The sequence below is a fragment of the Capra hircus genome, chromosome 5, assembly GCF_001704415.2.
Source record: "Capra hircus breed San Clemente chromosome 5, ASM170441v1, whole genome shotgun sequence".
In the NCBI taxonomy this organism is placed as follows: Eukaryota; Metazoa; Chordata; class Mammalia; order Artiodactyla; family Bovidae; genus Capra; species Capra hircus.
The window spans coordinates 115,758,681-115,772,344 of NC_030812.1; the positions used below are offsets into that span (position 1 = coordinate 115,758,681).

At 65.6% G+C, this 13,664-nt stretch overlaps 1 protein-coding gene across 1 annotated transcript; it reads right to left on the bottom strand.

Moving 5' to 3' along the window:
* On the bottom strand, window positions 1,376-13,180 carry LOC106502160 (GRAM domain-containing protein 4; the record flags this gene model as incomplete). Its single annotated transcript, XM_018048920.1, is given in 3 exon segments — window positions 1,376-1,496; window positions 4,369-4,579; window positions 13,115-13,180. Coding segments are annotated over 2 exon segments (283 nt in total), but the record flags the coding sequence as incomplete, so codon positions are not given.

Genomic DNA, 13,664 nt, shown 5'->3' on the forward strand with positions numbered 1-13,664 from the left:
CCGCCTGGGAGCTGCGAGTGCCCGGCGGTGCCCGCGCCTTCGCCCTCGGGCCCGGCTGGACCTATGCGCTGGATGCGGCGCACACGCCCCGGGCGCTGCGGGAACTGCTGGACTTGAGCCGCGACGGCCGGCTTGTCGGGCGGCGGCGCGGACCCGGCGCGGGTCTCCCGGGCTGCGCGCGCCTGGGGGGACGCCCGCTGCCACTGCAGGTCCGCCTGGCTGACCGCAGCGCCCAGGCGGCGCTGAGCCTCCGCCTGCGGGCACACGCGCACGGTCCCGGTTGCGGCGCCCGGCCCCGGGGCCGACGGGCTCTCGGCGCCGAGCTGCGCGCGCGGGCTGTGCTAGCGGTGCCTGGCCCCGGCGCGATGCTGTGCTTCCCGGCCCCTGGCGGCGGCGGGGCCACGCTGCACTCGGCGCTGGCCGCGTTGACCACGTTCCCCGCCTGCAGCTGCCCGCCGCGCCCCGGTTCCCGCTGCCCACGCCGCCCTGTCTGCCTGCCGCCCGGGGGCTCGGCCCGCCTGCTCCTGCTCTGTGCCCTGCGGCGCGCAGCAGGCACCGTCCGGGTGGAGCTGGCGCTGGAGGCGGCCTCGGGGACGCCTTCCCCATTGCCGTCGCAGTCGCCGCCGCCGCCAGGCCTGCCTCAGGCCGGGGCGGGGGCGGCGCGGCGGGCCCGGCGGGGCGCTGGCGGCAGCACTACCCCGCAGTTCCAGCTGCCCAGCTACCAGGTGTCGGTGCCCGAGAATGAGCCCGCCGGCACCGCGGTCATCGAGCTGCGAGCGCACGATCCCGACGAGGGCGAGGCGGGGCGCCTCGGCTACCAGATGGAGGCGCTGTTTGATGAGCGCTCCAATGGCTACTTCCTCATCGACTCGGACACGGGCTTGGTGAGCACCGCCCGCCCGCTGGACCGCGAGACCAAGGACACGCACGTACTCAAGGTGAGTGCGGTGGACCACGGCTCGCCGCGGCGCTCCGCCGCCACCTACCTCACCGTCACGGTCAGCGACACCAACGACCACAGCCCCGTCTTCGAGCAGTCGGAGTACCGCGAGCGCGTGCGCGAGAACCTCGAGGTGGGCTACGAAGTGCTGACCATCCGCGCCACCGACGGCGACGCGCCTTCCAACGCCAACATGCGCTACCGCTTGCTGGAGGGCGCGCGCGGCGTCTTTGAGATCGACGAGCGCTCGGGCGTGGTGCGCACCCGGGCGGTGGTGGACCGGGAGGAAGAGGCCAGCTACCAGCTGCTGGTGGAGGCCAACGACCCGGGCCGGCAACCCGGCCCGACTGTGACCCCTGTGTGACCCGGCTGTACTCCTGCAAGACTGTCCCCTCTGCCTGCTGCCCCACCCCCACCCCCGCAACAGGCACTCACGTAAGAAGTGCTTTTCCAATAAGGCGATTTCCAGGTGACCTTTGATCTCATTCAAGCGATCGATCTCTGTCCGGTTGAAGTCCTGGACTCCTGCAGCCATGATGAGGGTCCCTGGACCAGCCTAGAAGGAGAACCCCAAGAAAGAGCTCAGAGCTGCCTGGAAGCACCCTGGGTCCACATCACCTGGTTCTCTCATCACCTGGCACCTCGGGGTACCCTGAGGTCCCCGCGGTCTGGAAAGGCCGCTTCCCAGAGCCCCCCCGGCCTAGGAAGGTACTGGCCCTGTGTTAGACCCTGCGTTTCAGTTCACCTCAGTTTCACCTGCCGGGGAAGGGACATCTCGGGCAAAGCAGACATGCTCGGAGCCCCGGCGAGGCCAACGTCCAGAAATGACAAACTGAAGCCACAAGCGTGCCGCTAAGCCTCCGGATGGGTCACAGCACAGCTCTCAGGCCACAGAGGGCAGGGACTCTGGAAGCCTGTCCCGGCCTGCGTGGTGACCTCCCAGGAGGGTGGCCCAGACACGGGGCCTGGTGCCCTCCAGCCTGGGGGGCCAGGCTGGCGCCCGCGGAGCCGCAACAACAGGGCTCCGGGGAGGGAGCGTCCGCGTGCCAGGTTCCCAGGGGAGCGAACTCCAAACAGGGCCCTGTCCTGGCCCACGGTGTGGCTCGTTAAAGCCACCCCCACTGTCCCGCCAGGCTCAGGGCAGGCTCCAGCTACAGGTTGCCGCTGCTCGCTGGCAAGGGGCGCATCTATCAGCGCGGCCAGGCCTGCCTGGGGCGTCCTGGAAGCTCCCCTGGCCACCCCATAACTGCACCCCACCACGCAACAGGGCCCTCTGACCCTGGGTCCCTCCCAAAACGGGGTCGGGGAGGAAGGGGACACCCAGCCTGGACAGGGTCCGTGACTGGCTCCCGCACGCTTTCATCTCACCCGGGGCCACAGCCCGGGGGGAGAAGCAGACGCTGAGGCTCACCCGGGGCTGCCCTGTCCCGGCCCCTGACCCCCTGGGCCGCCAGCTGCTCTGGCTACCGCAGCTCGAGCCCCCAGGCAGCAGGGCCCAGGCCGGCTTCAGCTGCCCGCCCCGTGGGCCTGGCAGGGGTGGGCACAGAAGGGCTGGGCAGCAGGCGACAGGCAGGGCCCCTCTCCGCCCTGCTCACCCACTCGCCTTGCAGACGACCATGCCCCTCCCCTGCCCATCCCTGGCCTCGGCGGACAAGATGGTGGCCCCAGGGTGGAGGGTAGAGGCCGGCCTGGGAAGGTGGTCCTACACGGATCCGGATGCCGGGCTCACCATGTCAGCAACATCCCCACCGAGGCGGGCAGGGTGGCCCCTGGCGCGTGAGCCCGCGTCCTCAGAGAGCTGAAACGCGGGTCGGTCTCCGAGCGGTTGGAACTTAGCCCATCTGGAACTTGTCCCAGAGCTTTCAGATCCCTTCAGGGGCCCTCGGGTCTGAGGGAGGCTGGGATCACACAGCTGTGGCCGGCTTAGAGCCGAGGCCCCTCAGGGGACAGCAGAGGTCATGGGGGACAGCAGAGGTCACGGGGCGCGCCCACAGGAGGTGCTGGTCACCTCCACCAGGACAACACACGACCTGCCCACATGGCAGCGGTGGCACAGGCTGCGTGGGCATGAGGCTCGCGGGTGTGACCCAGGGCCCCGGGGCAGAGGTGACGAGGACAGCATGGCCCGCTGTGGGATGCTGAGAAAGAGAGAGAGAGAGAGAGCTCCTTGGGACTGGAGAAGTGGGCTGGAGAGTCATTTGTACTCACAGCCCCGGGCTCACCCCGCTCTGGGCCCTCACCGGCCGGCTGGTCCCACCGCCACAGGGGGCGCCCTCTTCCCAAGACAGGCCTGTGACCCCCATGGCGTCCCACCCAGTAGATGCTGCCAGCCTACCAGGAGACACAGCAAGTGAGGCCCCAGCCCACCCCGACCTGGGGGCGGGGGGACAGCTGTCCACTCTGCAGGGAACAGAGGCCATGCCCAGGCAGGGCGCGGCCCTCGGGGCTCCACAGCTCCAGCCCGCCTGATCAGATGCCGGCTCTTAGAGGAGGCAGTGCTGATAAATTATTCACTGCCACCATAAGCAAGCAAGCCCATCCCTGTTCTATTACGAAGCATTAATAATACACAGGGCCAGGCAAGTGGGCACTCACAGCCACGCCTGCAAGGAAAGCCTAGCTCAGGTGCTCAGCGAGGAACAGCGGGGCCACCAGCCCTGGGGTCCATGCGGGCGGGGTCGTCCACAGCTAGTAGGGCAGGGGGCCTCTGGGCTTCTTCGCTGACGATGGGGAGATGCAGGCAGCTGTCCCCACAGCGGGGAGCCAGTCGTCACCCCTGGCCGGGAGGGGGCTGGGGGAGCCTGCCCCACCAGCTGCCTGCCCGCTGACCAAACAGAAGCTTCCAGAAGTCAGCAGGGCCTGCTCACACCAGAGCTGCCGAGCCCCACTGAGGAGATTTGCTAGCCACGGAGAGGGCGTCCACGACCAGCCCACAGGGGCCACTGGCCCAGCTGGGCTCCCGAGGCCCAGCCTGGGCTCAGCCAGCTGCCAGGGCAGTGACACGCACCCTGGGATGGCCAGGTGCCCGAAGGTGCTGCCCTCGGGCTGGGCCAACGGCTCCCAGACATCGCCCTGTGAGCCCCTACGTCAGACTCCCAGGCGTCAGACTCCCGGGTGTCAGGCTGGGGCCCTGGCATCACTTCTGCATGAAAAGTTTCCCAATCACCCAAAAAACCAAGGAAGGAAAAGAAATCCCGCTGCCAGACAAACTACCCTCAATATGATCACGAGCCCCCACCAGGGAGGCTGGGGGTGGTGGGGAGAGATGGGGAGCAGCCTTGTCTGTGTCTGACCGGCCGGGAAGGTCACGGTCCACCCAAGGCCACGCTCGGCTTGGCACCCGAGGATGGGGACAGTGCCGGCGTCCCAGTGAGGGGCCCCGAGACCTGGGCCATGCGGCCTGGGTCGGGGGGATACTCGGTACTCACAGGGTCCCTGAGCTCCTCGCTGTCCCGGGGCGAGGTCCGAGGGATCTTCAGGGGAATCTCGTCTCCGCATTCGGTGTCCGAAGCATTCGGAGACTCAGCTAGATCGAGGAAGTCATCTCTCTTGTGACCTCTGAACCTGATTTTGTCCAGCTTCCTTAGCATGTTCAGTACTGAGCCTCTCTGCTTCACCTTAACATGACGCTCGGGGTCCCTGCAGGACAGCAGGGGGAGCAAGGTCACACAGTCAGTCACCGGCCGGCCGCCTGCCGACACACCGTCCCCTAGACAGCTCCAGGCCCCAGCCTAGGGCCGCCACCCGGCCCTGCCCTCGGGGAGCAGCCAGGCCTGCTACTCAGGGACCCACAGACCCGCGAGGCTGGGGCCTCGGTCAGCCCCACCCAGCTGGGCTGGTCACTGAGCTCAGACCCCTGTCACTGAGCCCTCTGCACCCCACAGGGGAGAAGGGAGCTCTGTCTCTCAGTGGGACCCAGCACCAAGAGGAGGCAGCCTGGAGCTGCAGGGGAGCCGCGGACCCCGTTGGGGTGGGGGCACTGCAGGAAGAAGGGCGGAGGGCTGACCCTCCTGAGCTCCCACAACCCGTCAGGAAGCACAGCCACGCGCATGCCTGGGACAGCCGCTAGAACGCTGGGGCTCTGGGTGTCAGAGTCCCTCTGACCCCTGACCCTCGCTACGCCTGGCCCCGCTCCCAGGCACACAGCCAGGCTGCCCCATCGGCCCAAAACCCCTTCCTACCCGCCTGGGTGCCCTGACTCAGCTCAGGAGGAGCTCAGCCTCGCTGGGTCCCAGAGGTCTTCCTGGCACAGCCCGGCTGCGGGCACAGAACCCCACCAGCCTGGAGCGAGGGCGGCAAAGGCCGGGTGTGGGGTCATGCTGGGTGGAGGGGGAGGGGGTGATGTGTGCTGGCATGGAGGAGGCGTGTATGTCAAGTGGGCAGGCACACCAGGGACGGATATGCAGTGGGGCACCAGCTCCCCACATCTCTGACCCAACCCCAGGAAAGCCCAGGGGTGGGGTATAGGCAGCCTTCTGCATGCCCAGCCAACCTGACACTGAAGCCCACGGCCCCAGCCCCCATCACACAGCTTCTTGGCCCCCAAGGTCTGCAAGAGGCCCTGGTTCCCCACGGGGTAGGGGCTCTGAATGCACCCAGGCTCAAGCCCTCCACTTCCCACTGTTCTGAGCCCCAGCTTCCACCTCTGAAACAGAATGAGCACCGATGGGAATGAGAACCAATCCAGCCAGACGATCCCAAGAACTCGAGATGACGCCCGGGGCACCAACACTCAGTCTGGACCTAACAAACAGCTCGGCGATTTCCTGCAGGGTGAACAGGAAGCAGAGGAGCAGGGTGGGATCCAAACCGCCCCAGTGGGGACAGTCAACGCAGAACCACAAGGGCAGGGAGAAGCCCTTCCTGTTTTGGACGGTGTGGGCTGGAAGCCGTTAGACCTCGGTAAAGCACTGCCCAGGGTGCCGGGCTGCAGCCCTGCGCGCCTGCCCCGCCCCCCAAGGGCCGCCCCCGGCATCATCGCTCAAAATGACAAAGCCTACGAGCAGTGGGCACCCACGAGAGCCAGGTCAGAACGAGCTGGGGCCAGCTCTGGTCTCCACAGACAGCTGAGGCCATGCCCGTCGGGGGCGGGGCTGGAGGTGCTCCTGGGACAGGGGCTTCTCAGGCTCTGGAACCCTGAGCTCCCAGCGCTCTGTAACCCTGAGCTGGCCCGGTGTGGCCCGATCCAGCAGGATGGGAGCTGGGGACCAGCCATCCGGGAAGCTATCCCATGAAGGAGCTGTGAACTCCAGATGAACTAAAAGGTTAAGTAAACTTAGGAAAAAAAGAGAGAGACTTTTGTTCCTAAAGAGGGGAAGTGATGGTCTACATTAAGAGACTGGGGGGAAAAAAAAATCAAAGTTAAAAAAAAAAAAACTCAGTCAACCAGACAGAAGTAAGCTGAAGTTTGTTTAAAAAGCGCAGTGAAACAGGAGACGCGTGGAGCAGAGCGGGTATGTGTGAACCCGTATCTGCTGTGAGACAACCTGCACAAACTGGTAAAGCCTGGAGGACCTCGGTGCACAGACTTGCAAACCCCCCCACGCCGAGCAGAAGAGGAATCTCCGCAACAGGGGTCACCCAGTACCCGTGCAGAAACCTCTAACTTCACAAGGGAGGAAACAAGGCCAGCGATGTGGCCGAGGCCGCAGGAAGCAGGGACACCAACGCCCTGGGGACCAGCGGGTCCCCACCTGGAGATGCGTCCCAGGACAGATCTGGCACGGGGCGCGTGTCTGGGTGCACCACAGCCAGCTGGGAGCTCAGGCGCCACGCGGGGCGCACAGACATCCCCGGGAGCCTCAGAGTGGTGACCTATGCTGCTGCCCGAGGTGACTGTCACGGACAACAGGCGTCTGCATCCCCACAAATGACACGGGACCCTGGGTGGAGCTCCTGAGAGGCTGCAAAACTTCTCCCCACAGGCCCTGTCCAACTGCTTTTCTAACTTGAAAAATAAGAGCAAACGGGATGGGAAGCGCCGCCAGGTAAAAACCTCCTTTTTTTCCATTTTCAAAGAGACCCAGGGGGACCCCTCCTCGCCCAGCACGGACAGAAGCAGGGCAGACGGCGGGTGGGGGAGTGGTCCCCGCAGCCAAGCCTCCCTCCTTGCCGGTTGTCGGGAGTCCTGGGACTTCCCGCCCCGCAGGCCGGGCCACCTTCCCTCCTGACTCAGCAAGCAAATGAGGCCACCCGGGGAGGGGGACAGGGCGCCGAGGGTCCGCCCCGCCACCACCAGGACGCCACTCACAGGCGCCCAGCCCACGCGCCCCCCTACCCCACCCAGAGGGGCCTCTCCTTGCAGCGCCAGCTCACCCCAACCTGCTCACATCCGCCCTCGGGGAAGGCAGGGGTCCCCACCGCCCTGCCTCTAGGCCCCTGGGTTCACACAGCCACTGGACCAAGACCCGGGGCCAGGACGCCTGCCCACCCCCACAAGGCGGGTCCAGGCTGGGAGGGGCGCTCAAGGCTGAGGGGTAGCCCACCCCACCCCAGGACCATCTCACCTCAGTCCTCTCCAGCTCTGAGATGATGGCAGGAGACTGGCACGGCCGTAGTCCACGGCCAGGGAGAGGGGAGCCGGAGCCAGCCAGGCACGAAGCGGGACCCAGAGCAAGGCTTCCCCACAAAGCCAGCATCACTGACGCCATCTCCGCAAACCGCCCTGCTCCTTCCTGCCACGCATCCCACCCCGCCCCAGCCTCCCCGATGCATCAGCCCCCGTTCCCCGCACACCCACCCCGCACTCCCCAGGGCCCGTGGGGAGGAAGCCTGTGTCCACAGACGGGCCCTCCGGGTACCCACAGGCCCCTGGCCAGCTGCCCGCACGCCCGGCCTTCTTGGCACAGCCGCCCTCAGAGCAGGACGTGGCGCCCCGGCCCCTGAGGGTCCCGGAGAGGAGCCCCCTCGTACCTCCACACAGAAGCAGACGCTCAGAGCTGCAACACCTGCCAGGCCCTGCAGCCGCGGAGGCAGGACGGGGAGACACGGGGCGACAGGGCAAGGGGGTGCCTGGCGCTGGGGCCCGGCTGCCACCCCCGGCTCGGGGCAGTGCCCACTGCGCTGCGGGGCCTTGGGACGCCGGAGCGAGGCCAGCGCTGGCCCCAGGACACAAAGCACGCTGCTCTGGAAACGCGCTGAATGGCTCCTGGACACACAAAGGCCGCACTGTCTGTGGAACACTGGACTTGGAAACCACAAAGGACGTTAGTTCCCCCACCAGCCCGAGACTCAGAAAAAAGTGGTTCCCAGCCCCACGGGTGCCGCGTCCCAGGCCCCAGCCGTGCTCCTTGCCGCCCCGGCCACACTCAGACAGCCGGCTCGGCCCAGGCCTGGCGTCACCCTCCAGTCACCTGGCGGCTCTTCCGCTGACCCCAGGATAAACGACGTCTGTTTCCCCAAATGCAGCAACCCTCGTCCTAAACCATATTCCCGGGGAGTCACAGATGTTGAACGAGGCCAGCCCCAGCCAACCGGCCGGCCCTCTGCCAGGACTCCGTCCTCCAGCAAGGCGCCCCAGAGGCCCACAGCCCTGCAAGATGAGCCCCCAGGACCCCAACCTGCATGCAGCTCCAGCCAGCCTGGGGGCCCCATGCTGGGTGATCCTCGGAGCAGTCTGAATGCCCGCGATCTGGGAGGCACGGTGACCACACCCCCAACCCATGCAGAGCTCGACGCTAACTCCCACCGAGGGCCCATGGGTTTCCCCAACCTCGAGGCCGGCAGAGCAGCCACCCCCCCTCACTCAGATACACGCCTCCGTCGACAGGGCCCTGAACACTCAGATGCTCGGCTGACTCCCTGCCCACCACCCTCCCATGGCTGGACTCTGGCTGCTGACCTACTGTGTGAGGATGTTCATCGGTAGTGGGAGCCTCCGTGGACCTCCCCCAGTGACACCGGAATACCAGCCGCTCAAGTCAAACCCGGAAGAAGCTCCTGACCACCGTGACCGTGGCCATCTACAGTGAGCCCAGCCCCCCCAAGCCAGGGCTCCCCACCTGCAAGCTGGGGGCCCCCACCTCCAACCCGGGGGGTCATCTCTAAGACAGGGCCTCCCACCTCTAAGCCAGAGGCCCCCACTTCCAAGCCAGGGACCCCTCATCTCCAAGCCAGAGGCCCCCACCTCCAAGCTGGGGACCCCCACCTCCAAGCCAGGGCCCCCCAAGCCAGGGTCCCATCTCCAATCTGGAGGCCCCCACCTCCAAGACAGGGCCCTCCAAGCCGGGGTCCCATCTCCAAGCTGGAGGCCCTCATCTCCAAGCCGGCAGCCCCCCAACCTGGGGTCCAATTTCCATTCTGGGGGGCCTCATCTCCAGGCCGGGCCCCCCGCAAGCCGCGGTCCCATCTCCAAGCTGGAGGCCCTCATCTCCAGGCCGGGCCCCCTCCAAGCCGAGGTCCCATCTCCAATCTGAAGGCCCTCATCTCCAGGCCGGGCCCCCCCCAAGCCGGGGTCCCATTTCCATTCTGGGGGGCCTCATCTCCAGGCCGGGCCCCCCCAAGCCGGGGTCCCATCTCCAATCTGAAGGCCCTCATCTCCAGGCCGGGGGCCCCCCCCCACAGCCCCACAGCAGCTGTGCTCCTCCCCACCCTCCCCCGAGCCGGGTCCGGTGCACACACCAACACAGTCTGCAGCAACTCGCTGAGACCCCTCCTGGGGCTCTGCCTGCTCCCCAACACTGGGCTTCAGCCCTGCTGACCCCTCAGGGGTCCTCTGAGCGCCACACTGGTTACCGCGGGACCCAGCACTTCTCTGTCCAGCGCGTCCCCATACTGGCTCCTTCTGCTCCAAGAACGTCCCCCCGCCCCAAATTCCGCCTGCCTGTCTGGTCCAAGCTAGTTCCCTGGTTTAGGATTTGTCCCCCAGCCCCAGTGGTTAGAACACATGCCCGAGGGCAGGTCCCGTAGGCGCCAGGTCCGTGCCAGCCCTGCTGGTTGGCCGTTCAGTGAGGGGGGGGAATGGGGCCCCCATGGGGCACAAGGCGGGGCCCCCACGACTGGGTCCTGGGTGCCAGGGGGGCCAGGCCTGCCCATTTGGAGCCGCCCAGCCACAGGGGACTCACGGCAAGACCGTGGACTCTGCCCTCGAGGCTGGGGAATCACGCGCTCCCCAAATCCGGGAACACTTAGAGCGCTTAAGTCCAAGGTTTCAACAGCCTGGGAGGTTCTCCAGGAGGAGGTGGAATTCTTCAGCGGCTTTTCCTCCTACACAGTCGGGCCAGAGCTCCCCAGGCCAGGAGCGGAGTGTTGTGCGCTGTAACAGGAGAGCTGCCTGGGTCCTGCTGGCCCTGTGACCTCACCGGGGCCACAAGGGCCCGGGAGAGCCAGGCGGGAAGAGCAGGAGGGCTGGGGGGGTGGTTCAGGGTGAGCCGCTTGCTCCCTCCTCCGTGAGCTGGGACCGTGCAGGCCCTAGCGACACGCCCGCCCCCGGGACCTCTGGGCGTAGACGCACAAACATTCTCATCTCGGTGACTAAGGTGTGTGCTGCACGTTTACAAGCAGTAATAAGATGTTCAACACTCTTCACTGGGAACTCCGTAAAAACAAGCGACGCCCAGGGGACGGGTTCACCAATTCTTATTGAAATCCACCCCGACCCAGTCAATCAGGACCGCGACCAACCAACAAGTGTGGTTCCAGCATGAACGTCGGTTGCTGGACGTGCTTGTCTATGTTCACAGGACAAACCGAGGTGGGAAGGGAGGCCACGCATTAGAAGCCGACTCGCTGGTCCAGGACGCGAGAGACATCCTCGCGGAAGCAAGCGGTCACTTTCCAATGGGAGGGGCCTCCTCACTTTCCTGTGGATGCGGATGCCACACCTCAACCACCCACGAACCAGCGTCTCCCCGTTGCCTTCCCCGGTCAGAAGAGTCAACGAAAGGGAGGCGAGGCCCTGCCGGGGGGCGTGTCCCCATTTCCGCGCTGTGACTGCTTCCCTCGTGGCATCCTTCAAGCCGCCCCAAAGGGACGTCCGGGAGCCAGGCGATTCCCACCGTCCAGACCCCAGAGACGCCAACTGCCTCAGGAGCATAACCCGATCACACAATCCGGGAGGGAGCACCTTCGACCACTCAAGCCCTCTGCTTCCGACGTAATTTACCTGAGTTCACACACTCTCATTTCACTAGTGGCCAGCTCACAGAATTCCTGACACCTTCACAGGCAGCCTTCTGCAGGCCCACGTGAGCGGCTCCAACACACCGCCGCCCTGACCCTCTGTCATCTCGAGCTGTTGTGGCCACGGAGGATCAGGGCTCAGGGAACATGGTGCCCCCACAGACCCTCTTGCTTCCCTGGCACAGCTCAGGGGCAGAGGTCAAACTGAGAGTCCCTGAGACGACCAAGGGGCTTCCCTGGTGGCTCAATGGGTAAAGATTCAGCCTGCAGTGCAGGAGACCCCAGTTTGATTCCTGGGTCTGGAAGATCCGCTGGAGAAGGAAAGGCTACCCACTCCAGGATTCTGGCCTGGAGAATTCCATGCACTGTATAGTCCATGGGGAAAGGCCACCCTGGGAAGCAGGACCCAGACCACCTCGTTCATATGGGTGAGGTTCCCAAAAGAACACACCAGACCCAAGCCTCTGGAGGGGACCCCCAACCGCAGGGCCACTGGCAGGGAGGCTGGGTGGGCACACTGTCCTCACGCCCTGCTCATCACCTTCCCAGCCCCCTCGGGTCCCTGGGGCCACTGGGTAACACTCCAGTCTTCAACCTCATGCCACATGAGAGCCCCCGGCCCGTCTGCCTAGGACAGTGAGTGGGCGAACAGCCCAGCACACTAGCCACACAGCTGTTTAACCCAAACAAAACGAACGGGAAAACCTAAAGCTTAGGTTTGTATAAACGTGTGGTGTATAAACACACTCAGCAACAGGAAACACACTCGGAAAGCACTCTGCTTCCAAGTCTCCCCACTGCCCTCAGCACCCAGAACAGAGGAGATGCTTCCAGCTGGTAGGAAACACCGTCTGGATTCCCAGTTTCATCCTGACTTCCTGCCAGCACCGGAGCCCCGCCCCAGGGAGCAGAGAGGGGCTCAGGCCCGCAGCTGTCGGCGAACCAGCTCTCCTCCAGAGGCTCCTCGGCCTACAACGCTGCCGGACCAAAGGTGCAAGCCCGCGAAGCCAGGCGGTATGCGTCTTGGGCGTGGCGGCCGCAAGCCTCCCATCACAAGCTCTCTCTTTGTGTTGTAGTGCAAAGCAGCTGTGGCTCTGGGCCAAGAAGGCCATCCTTCTCTGTGGCTTTTGTGGGATCTCAGTTCCCCAACCAGGGATTGAACCCGGGCCCCCAGCAGCAAAGGAGCAGAGCCTTAACCACTGGACCGCCAGGGACATCCCCAGTAAGACACCATATAAGCAGGCAGCGGCGGGCACGCGACCCCCGACGGGGTCATGGCTGGCTGCCCCTGGTCTCCAGGTGATCAGTGCCCAGCAGAACAAGGACTCACATGGGTCTCATCACCCGCCGGCCCCTAACAGGGGACCAGGCAATCACTCAGCACCAGGGTTCCCCTGCCAATGGACCCGCCAATCACACACTCGGACGTGAACCTCGCCACCGTCAAATCTCCTTTAGGAAAGGGGTGACGGGGAGGCACCGTCCATGGAGGGACCAGCAGCCTGGACTGGCTCCAGGGTCCCAGGGGCCAGGAAGACCCCACCCTCAAGTCGAGAGCCCCTGTCTTCTCCCCTGCCCTGGGCCACGTATCCCACCCGAGCAGAGGGGCCGGCCTGCAGCTCTGAATAACCCGTCACTGGAGGCCCCGTCCACACTCAGGGCCCCTTGCTCTGCAGAAGACAAGCAGCACAGTGACCACGTGCCCAGGAAAGCAGCAGCCAGCCCTGCCCCCGCCCCGCCTGGACCCAGCACCCTGCAGGGGTCTGCACCGCCCCTCCCCAGGAAGGCCCCCAGCCGCAGAGCCGCTCTGCTCAAGGACGAGGGTCCCACGCGGGCCCCACGTCAGCGGGCAGGCCTGGCACACAGCCTGGCAGAGAATCAGCAGGTGGCAGCGGTGCATTTTAAGGGACATCCTGGCCCCTTTACGTAAACCCTCGTGGCCTCTGACAGTCCCCTGGGGACAGGCCCTCGGTGCCTCCAAAGCCCTGGCCTGCGGCCCCTTCTTCCTTTTTGGAGACGAGGCCACAGGTCCTCCCAGAGCCCACCCGGACTCACCCGCATATTGAGCCCTGGGATACTGACAGGCCCAGCGTGGGGCCGCTGAGCACACTGCCACAAAGGGCTTTCGGCATCTGAAACACCGCCCAGCGCGGGGAAGGCGGAACCCACATTTCCTGCTGGGCTGGGCGAGAAGGGAGCCCAGCCCTGGGCAGGGCCTGACGGCACAGGGGCCTGGCTGGCTGCCCTCACCCCACACCATCGCTGTAAAATCCACATCCAATGACACAGAAAAAAACCCTCTGAGTCCTTTTCACACCTGCCGCCCAGGTAACCACCCAGCATGGTGGGCGATCCAGCAGAGGCCGTCAGGGGTGACAAGAAGGACCAAGCTGCTGGAGCGTGTAATGAGTACCTACTGTGTACCAGGAGCGGCTGGAACAGGGACACAGAGCAGGCAGCTCTGCCGGGGGTCAACCGGGGGTCAAGCTACGCCTCGGGCTGTCAGCTCCATGGAGGGGCCGTGGCCGCAGAGGAAGGCCCCCCAGACAGAGCTCCCGTTACCCCGGGGTCACAAGCCAGAAGGACTCGGCGGGCATGGGCAGGC